Source organism: Melospiza melodia, chromosome 12 (assembly GCF_035770615.1).
Source record: "Melospiza melodia melodia isolate bMelMel2 chromosome 12, bMelMel2.pri, whole genome shotgun sequence".
Lineage (NCBI taxonomy): Eukaryota > Metazoa > Chordata > Aves > Passeriformes > Passerellidae > Melospiza > Melospiza melodia.
The window spans coordinates 13,790,198-13,799,825 of record NC_086205.1 but is presented as its reverse complement, the minus strand read 5'-3'; the positions used below and the strand labels follow the sequence as shown (position 1 = coordinate 13,799,825).

At 40.9% G+C, this 9,628-nt stretch overlaps 1 protein-coding gene across 2 annotated transcripts; it reads right to left on the bottom strand.

The window, feature by feature from the left end:
• Positions 1-140: 140 nt before the first annotated feature.
• RNF7 (ring finger protein 7) lies at positions 141-6,474 on the bottom strand. Of its 2 annotated transcripts, none has more exons than XM_063166891.1 (3): positions 6,283-6,474; positions 3,221-3,268; positions 141-1,782 (listed from the first exon to the last, which is right to left on the bottom strand). In XM_063166891.1, exons 1-3 carry the CDS (start codon positions 6,458-6,460, stop codon positions 1,664-1,666), a joined length of 345 nt encoding a protein of 114 aa, XP_063022961.1. In that variant the 5' UTR covers positions 6,461-6,474; the 3' UTR covers positions 141-1,663. The 2 variants fall into 2 exon arrangements, with proteins under 2 accessions (XP_063022961.1, XP_063022962.1); XM_063166892.1 differs by having other exon boundaries at positions 1,726-1,782; positions 6,290-6,474.
• Positions 6,475-9,628: the final 3,154 nt, after the last annotated feature.

The following is a 9,628-nucleotide window of genomic DNA, read 5'->3' as shown; positions in this document are numbered from 1 at the left end:
GGCATTACCAGAGGTCAGGTGGTAGGTAAGATACAGTTTGACTGCGACAGCTAAACTTTATTTTCATGTCCACTCTGATTGCTTTTTTAGCAAGAATTTTGGGAATACTTTTACACAAACAGAAACACTCCACAACAATGTAAATGCTAGAGGCACCTCATTACTACTGTTAATATATTTTACATTTGAGTTTTAAGACAGACATCATCTGGCATAGTAACAACTGATACAGTGTAACAGTGACTCAGGATTTTTTTATCTCAGTGTGTAATTACACAAAAGCTACATTTTAAAAATCACATCTTAAAAACCAAGATTACAATATTAAACAAACCCACAGTAAATTCTGCAATATGCTTGATGATACAGAGATTGGAACTACTTCACAGTGAAGATAAACCTCTTTAAATGTACTTAGAATTAGATAGAAACACATCTACTGAGAAACACATTAAACATTAAAGATGATAATTTTGAAGTAAACAATGCATAATATATTGCTTCAATTTTACCCATATTAATTGAACATTTTATTAAGCCTGGATTTGTTACAGATTGAAAGCAATAATTCTACCTCTCTGTTACATATATTTTAAAAATCCCACAGCATATATTCAGATTCATAGTAATTTGGATATTTAAGGAAAAAACAAAGCTAAAGGCAAGCACTTAAACAGCTGTAAGAAAAAATTCAAAGATGATACATTCAGGATTTCCACAAAAATGAAAAAAATGCTTCCAAAACACTGTGACCAATAAAAAGATAATAAAGATATTTCTATTAACCAAATTTTCATTAAATCACAATTTAGCCTTTTTCCCTAGATTTAATAAGTGCCTTCTTTCTGTGGGTTACTAAAATTATCACTTTTGTTTACTTCCTATATTAATCAGCTAACCAGCAAGATTGCCTACACCTCTAGTTAACTGATATCAAATACATGGCTTTGTACAAAAAATCTTTGGATTAAAAATACATGTCTCCATAATCACTAACAGAAATACAAATAAAAGAAGTTATTAACATGGTTAAATTTTAATGTTATGATTGTAGAAATCATGTATAGAATATAACAGAGCAACAGATTTAGAGATACAAGAAAACAAAAGTCATAAAGAAACCCTAAATTAGAAATGTTTAATAGAGTGTCATGGAAAAAGCACATAGCAAATTTTTATACACTGTCAATTTTAGATTAAAACTCAGAATAATTTCTTAAGAAACACACTGACTGTGTTTTTGCATACAATAGTACTTAGGAAACATTTTCTTTATCCTGGAAGTAAACTATGCAGTGTATCAGACCAGGTAAGGTGACCCTTTCAATTTGATTCATTTATCAATGGAAAAAGATTAAATGCTCTGTGTTTAGGGTATAATCTGCAGCACCAAGTTTCTGTGCTCTGATGCAGAGAACACTCTAATCATAGCAGATACATTTGTTGAAGTAGCATCTCCAGTTTGAATTGTGGAACCCTGCAGTGAGCCTGACTGCCCATGGCCTGCACCTGGAGCAGCCAGAGGCCTGCCCCAAACCCACCCTGCTCCTGGAGCAGGCAAAGCCACTGAGTCACCTGATGGACACCTTCTGTTCTGCATCAGCATAGGCCATAACACACACACCATTCCAGGAAGTGCAACAGAAAGAAATCCTTCCAGATTTTATTTGCCTATTCTCTGGACTACCCAGTCCTGCTGGCAGAGGGGACAGCGATTATTCTGTTTCACCCACAAGGACATGCAGCAATTGTGGAAGGAATGATTGCACTCTCCCCAAACCACTGAAAGAGAAGAAAGAACATGTTCCAGTCACACTCAGCTCTTCAATCAACTCCTACAGCAAGATTCAAACTATCACTCTCAAATATTTATAACCACTGGAAACCTCAGACAAAACAGGTCATCACTGATTTATCCCCTGAGGTTGGATTATCACAATCATCCTGATGATAATGCGTTCCACCATCAAGGCTTTTACTTCCTTCCAAACATTAAAAAAGGAAACACATATATTCTCACCTTCTTGTATAAAGTGACAGGGTTTTGTGGCTGTATGAACACATTTAGGGATGTGTTCTATGCAGGAAATAAGTGTAACTATGAAAGTTTTTCCCTTTATCCTCCCCAGTACCAACATAAAGCCAGTGCACTATGACTCACTATCACAGCAGAGTGCATCACCAAATTCTCATGTGAAAGGCACTGTTTGAACTGCAATGTATGACAGCAGGGAGGCACGTGTGACACAGTATATAGTCTAAAATGGGACTTTACAACACGAGTTATTCACAGGCTACAGCTGTTCCAACACTACAAAAATTGTTACCCATTTACTCCTGAATAATGTTTTAGAACTTTGCTTTTTTCCCTTATTATAATATGCGCACATTTTCCTCACAAGAGCACAAGGGTACCAATCAAAGGAGTGCTGTAAATTATATTTTTCCTGTCTATCTTAAAATACTTAGCAAGCCAATTAACATATCTTGAACAGGAAAACCCTATTCCCATTAAAACCATCATCAAAAAACCCCAGTGGCTTCAAAACACATAGCTCTACAGCATGGAAAGGTTTACCACTGCTTTAAAAGTTGTCTTAAAGGTTTAAAGCAAATTCTTTAAGATAATTTTCACTATTTCCAATTTAAACACTCAGAATTAAGACCTTCTTTTGCATACATTGGCACTGAAAGTATGATTATGCTTAAACTGAAGTGATTCCACTTTTGAAAATGAAAAGTGAACAACCAAGTCATTGCCTCCATTATCTCTGAATTATGAGTGGGAAAAATACCACTTTCTATCTCAGACACACATTTATTTCAGAACAGAGGATTTTTACTTGTACCACCATTGTGCTTTCTGGCATGCACCTCTGAAGAAAAAAGCAGCTTTTTCCTACCCACTTCAAAAATCTACATTATGATCTCAAATATGCCCACAATGAAAGAAATCTAAACCTCTTAGCTGTGTATGTGTTGACAGGAAATTGGAAGCTGTTTTGTTTTACAGCACAGCTGACATGAAAACTGATTTTTTTAACGCTCAAAAATAAAGCATAAAGTATTACTAATGTAGAAAGATGATACAATGTAGGACAAAACACCAAAACAGTTTACTTTTGAGCATTAATAAAATCAGTATTCCCTTCAAACCTTAAAATGCACCATACTGAGAGAAGCTTCAATTGAAAAACAAGCGAATGAAGTCACTACATACCAACACAATCTTCTTGTTTGTTTTCAGCTTGACATCTAAGACAGGCATCTAAAAGTAAACAAGAACAAACTCAATTTGATTCTCAGGATTCCATCTTAAGAATAGCTTTGTCAGAGGAAAATATAAACTCTAATATAAATTTACAGAGGTAAAAAGCTCAAGTTTTGATGTCTAGTTCAGCTCTTTAACATTAAAGCCCCCTTCAATTCTAAAACTGTGGAAATGACAATGAAATATATATCTGAAAGAGATCAGAACGACTCTGAACTCTCCAGCATGTTTTGTTTATTTTCCATTGCTTTGGTATTTTCATAACTTTTGCTGAAAAAAAGCCTTCTCCATTTTGTAGATATAAAAGCCCATAGATTTGTGCCAAGGCACTCAGGCATATTAAGACCAGAGCAAGCACAAAGCCAAACCCTAATTACAGGACTTTGTTTTTCACATGTCAGCATTTCCTTTTAAGGAAGTCATTCACAATTTTGATTTTTTAGGCTGTGCATCTCTCACCACAACTCCCACCATCTACTACTTTTTATAGTAGCTTCCCTTAACAAGTAACTGCATTTAATTTTCACAGGAGTCACAAACATACAAATATAGTGGTACATTTGATAATATATGGTAATAAATACAGAACAATATCTAATTAAAAATATTTATCATCCTTATGCATTCCAGTCTGTGGCTTTAGGATTGGATGGCAGCTCCAGGACTCAGTAAGACACAAGAGTGACAACTTCCAGGCTTCCCACTGTGCCACACTGGGCAGTGGAAAAACACCTTTGCTTCTGCTTTGCCCCAACACAGGCTGCCACAGACACAGGTGCACAAATCATGGACAACAGAAAGCGTTCAACTGTTATGTGAGCAAACACATCTTCATCTCCTCCAAAGAAAAGGAACTAGTTTAAATAAGTGTTCTGGATGTTGAATCTGGCTTACATGTCACTGGTTGGACCATATTCTCCCACAAGACAAGACAAAACTATAATGTGCTACAGGAATTTAGATTTGAGTATTGTTGCAGTATCTGCCAGTTAGGGCCAGTATTTCTATTTTAGATTGATCTGCCAGACATTCCTCCTTTTCTCAGGTAATAGAGAACAAAGAGGACAGAACTCTGAAACAGCTGCCCTTTCTTCATTGAGATAAAAGCAAAACTTTCCTGCTGTCTATCCCTACAATTTGTACTTCAACAGCAGTTAAGGGCCAAGGTGCTGGGAAGACTGAGCTGAAGTGATTCAGCTGAAGTGCTTCAGTTTGTATCACGGTGTGTGGGAGCCCACTGACCTGGGGTCACAGCAGAAAGTCACAATAAATCAGCTGCCCTGTGGAGCCCTAGAGCTGCAGTTTTCAGCACAGAGTGCCAAGGACAGAAATCGCTGCCACCACACCAAAGTAACCTGTCCCCACTCCTACATCACAACCCCAAGGGGGTCAGACTGAAATAAGGACAGCAAAGCCAGTCCAGCTGCAATCCTGCGCTTCCCAGCTAACACCTGCATTTTTGTCTCTTTCCTTCAGCATCTAAGGCCACATTGGTTCAAGGAGTTAAACCAGGAGAAAACAGAGCCAGCTAACACCTCCTTCCCTGCAAAAGTCAAACTAACCTTCAACAAGTGCCAGTCCCAGCCTGGCACTGCCTCCCACCTGAGGTTACTGCAGACGCAGTGGCTCTACAGGAGCCAGACCCGCTCTGGCAGGGTCAACGCGAAATTGCTAAACTGAAGTCAGAAATGATCAAGTTTCACATTCTAACAATGTGGTTTGTTCCCAAAAAATGGTTACTAGATTTTTTCAGATTTTTTTTTGCTAGTTTCAGACTAGAAGTACTCCCTTGGTCTAGCTATGAAAAAATGTGACTTTTTTTAACTTTTACAATAGCTCTGGATAAGATTTTGTTACATTTTTTAAATTATGGTTTACACGGCAAATGAAGCCAATTTCACATTTCCGGAGTGGTCTCTGCTTACCATAAAAAAGCAAATAATCTTCAAAACATGCTTATGTTAAAGATCAATTTCCCACCACTTCAGCCTGCGCTTCCCCTTTTTTCCTCTTGAACACCCTTTTGCCTCCTCTGTTCCACAGAAAGCTCCCAGCAAAATACATTTATGAGAAGTGACAGAATTGCTTTATTTTGCCTCTTTTCTGTCAAGTCAAAGGCTGACTTCATTTCAGTATCATGGTTCCTGGCCCTACAAAAGCAAGGTGCTCTGGAGGGGATGCTGGGCCCTTTGTCCTGCACACCCAAGGGAGAGGACAGTTATACTGAGCATGACTCAGCCGAAGAGTAAAAATGGGATATGCACACACAGTGAAGGAAGAATTTAAACAGTTTTCAAAGAACCAAGATAAATACCATATTTAACAAAGATGTCAGAAAACAGTAATATCAGTCAACAATGAAGGTGCTTTCAATCAGTCTGTGGATTTCAAAACCAAGTAAATTAACCCCTTACTCAACAGATTTCACAGTACATTTATGGTTGTTAAACTGCACCAGTAATCACGCTTGTAGAGTAGTGTAAGACACCCTGGTTTAACAGATTTGAAAAATAAATTTTTACGTACATCCGTAACTGGTTCGTAAAAACAGTCCTAACAAAAACGCCTTAACAAAACCCAGCCCGTAAAGAGCAGCCCCAGGCACGCAGCCCTCGGTTCAGCCCGGCTGTAAATAGGGGCTTGCGGGATTTGCCCTCAGACGAGCACCAGCCCTCACGACGAGGGCGGCCGTGCACTGCCGGGGCCGCTCACGGAGCACCCAGCGGGGCCCAGGCCCTGCGTGAGGCGCGCACGGAGCGCGGCCCGGCCGGCCAGGGGGGCACTCGTGCGGCCCCTGGAGCGCGGCGGCCCGGCCCCCGCGGGGCCCTCCTCCTTCTCCTCCTCCTCCGGGAAGGCGCGGAGGAGGAAGCGGAGGCGGGAGGGATCAGCCCCCCCGTCTGCCGGAAACCGCGCCTCTGCCCTGCGCCCGCCGTGCCCGGGCCGGCGGGCACGGCCCCAGGCCCGGCCCAGGCCCCCCGCCCTGCGGCCATGGCGGCCCGGCCGGCGCTTACCCATGACCTGCACCCGGCAAATAGCGCAGGTGTCGCACTCCACGTCCCAGCTCCACATGGCCACCGCGTTCCACTTCTTCAGCGAGAACATCTTGTCGGGAGCGCCCGCCTTGGAGCCCGCGGAGCCCGACAGCGAGTGGGGGGCGCCGGGCTCGTCCCCGTCCTCCACATCGGCCATGGCGGAGGGGCGGGGACGCGGCGGCCGCGCGGGCGGCAGCGCCACCCTCCGGCAGCGGCAGCGCAGCCCCGCCCGCGGAGCGGCAGCGGTGATTCACATTGTTCAATTCCCTTTGCCAGCTCCTCTCCTTAAACTCATCATTCTTTTCTGTCCATTTAAAAAACCATCATGGCACTTCTGAATTTGAATTGCTGGGACAAGATGTAATGCAGAAAGTTTAAAAAACTATATATATAAAGGTACATTTAATTTCTGCTATGTAGACTGTCTACTACCTCTAAATAGAGTTAAAAAAAAAAAGAAAATTCTGTTGAAGTTTTGGAGTTTTTAGATTTATACAATTTGCCTTGTATCCCTAACCGATGCAATTATTCAGTTCTAACAGCAAACTATGACAGAGATTATAATTGTGGTTGAGTGCTGTCAAACCATCACACGTGCTGTACACGATGCAAAGTCAAATACAAACCACACTTAGATTAGCAGTGAAAGTAGAACAAATATGACACAGGCACCTTTGACTCTGTCCATACTGCCTTAGAGAAATAAAGTGATAGCTTCCCACCTAAAAATGATTTTGTTGCTATTTTATCAGCCAAAGAGCTGTGTAAGAAAAATTCCAAGGCATGTCTGAGGAGTAGTTCTGGCAGTCTGTAATTCACCTGTCCCCTGCAGCCACACACAACTGGAGGTGACACAAGGGACAGCGGCGCAAACCACGACAGCTCTTTCAGAGGGTTTTCCCTATGTACATTGTCACTGGTTTTCATTGTAAATAAAAACCACATTTTTCAGACTGGGCATTTGCTCATCTCATTCACTGAAAACATTCCAAATTTAATATCTAAAAATGATAACTCAAACCAAGTTCCTTTCAGCCCATCAAGGGATTGTTCAGCTAGAATTAAAGCCAATTGTGTACTGCAGAATGGGGAAAAAAAGAACAAAAGCCCTGTGAGGAAGCACTGAGGGAGCTGGGGGTGCTCAGCCTGGAGCAAAGGAGAGGCAGGGGTCTCCCTATCACTGTGTACACCTTCCTGAAAGGTGGCTGTAGTCAGGTGGGGTTGGTCTCTTTCTCCAGGCAGCACTGACAGAACAAGAAGACACAGTCTTAAGCTGCACTAAGAGAAATATAGGTTGGATATTAGGAAAAAGTGTTTTATGGAAAGAGTGATAAAGTACTGGAATGGCCTGCCCGGGGAGGTGGCAGAGTCACCACGCCTGGATGTGTTTAAAAGAAGCCTGGATGTGGCACTTGGTGCCTTGGTTTAGTTGAGATGTTAGAGCATGGGTTGGACTCTATGATCTTGAAGGTATCTTCCAACCTAGTGATTCTGAGATTCTGTGAAAATTATTCTTATTAAAAACAAAGCCTTGACAAAAATGTCAGTTTTATGATAATGCAAAGAACAGTTATGTAAGTATGTGTTTATCTTGGCCAACTGATGCCTGTACTGGACTGTATTATCCCACTTACTGTTTGTTCTGTCAATAGATTAACATATATCAAAACACTTGAGGACCGTGTCAATTTATCTGCCAAGGAAAACAACTTAAGCATACTCCTCTGCCAAAACTATTTCTTAAACTCTGGTTATCTGTGTCTCTCTGTGCCTCTTTCCCTATAGGAGTATGCTACATGGGTCTATTAATGGCCAGTGGGGCTGAGATTTGGCTACAGTGGGGCTGCAAGACAGGAAGACAGCACAGGGAACAGCAGTGTATGAGCACACCACCACCTGTCACAAACCCAGCTGCAGCAGCTCCTAAGGGCTTACTGAAGCTGCCAGCTGCAATTGCCAAAATGGAAAACAGACTCCAATGCTGATAAGTACAGCTTCTGTGAAATAGAAGCATGTAGCAGGCATGTAGAAATATAAAGGAAATCACAATGGGAGTTAGGGAAACAATGTATTGGAATAAACTGTGCGCTTTTGCACTGGGAGCATCTCACTGCATGGGAGGAAATCACACAAATATATTGCTGCACAGCATAGCAAAGGGGTCCTGATATTCCTATAAATGTATGTGATTGGGCATGAACTTCATAAAAGTCCAGGAATGAGCTCAAAGACTGAGAAGCAGCAATAATTCCAATTCTTAAATGCATTGTGCTTTACTCTTCAAGTGAAACAAAAGTTCATGACACATAATACACAGATGGGAAATCCTTACAGAAGTTATTTTAAAATAAGCCTTAATGACTTCTGCAAATGAACTTCTCTGCTTTAATGGAAAACCCTGTGTCACTAGACACTAAAGAGATCCTGACTTTGCTGAGCTGCTTTGATCAAGTCTAAACCCTTGGAACTTCTCCATTCTTCACACAACACCCTGGGCTCATCCATGTCTCCTTCTGCAGCAGAGATTAAAAACCAGAGACACAAAGACCCCTGACTGCTTTATGAAATTCTATACTGTGTTTTTGTTCACTAATTGTTTTACTGTGGAGTAAATCTCAGCTATTACAATTACCTCTGAACAGTGTTGATTTTCAGGTTCCATGTCTATCTCATATCCATTCTTTAATTTAGAAAATGTGTGAAGATAAATTTTTGCCTATTTTAACTGTAGTTAGCTGTCTGAGAATAGAACTGCATTCTCAATTGAAAACTGGAAACCAAATTATGTTGCTCTGTTGTTGTGCAGGGGCACAGCCCCCTCCTATTTTGAAATATAGACACTTCCTATAAAGTTGTGAGGTAGCACAGTCTGTCTTATTATTTTTAGCATCTCTTTGATATTTGGATCCTGCCTAGTATCAGGATGGACCCCAAAAGCCACTCTTAGCAAATCTAGACCTCCAATCCCCACCAGACCACCACTCCTCAAAAAAAATCCCTAAAACCCCAAACAAAAAATAAAAACACTACAAAGAGAAGTTGTGTAACTTGCCTATAGAAACTCCCTTTACTCACATATTTAAATTACTGGAAGGTGTTGCACAGGTGAACTTTACTTCTCATTATTCACCTTTGCAGGTGTTATATCCTGTGTACCATGTAACAACTATTTTTTTTACCTTGACCTACATTTCTACTTCTAGATTTTGGCCAAGGTAGTGCCAAAATATGCATTTAAATTCAAGTATATATATAAATAATAATAAAATAACAAACCCTTATAAATGTCACACCATGACAGCATGGAGGAACTCAACTGGAATAT

Excerpts from the sequence above, each read along its gene's own strand:
- RNF7 (XM_063166891.1), bottom strand. The coding sequence starts at position 6,460 with ATGGCCGATGTGGAGGACGGGGACGAGCCCGGCGCCCCCCACTCGCTG. Across the intron at positions 3,269-6,282 it reads TTGCCGGGTGCAGGTCATGG|ATGCCTGTCTTAGATGTCAA; the intron begins GTAAGCGCCGGC and ends GTTTACTTTTAG. Across the intron at positions 1,783-3,220 it reads CAAACAAGAAGATTGTGTTG|TGGTTTGGGGAGAGTGCAAT; the intron begins GTATGTAGTGAC and ends CTTCTCTTTCAG.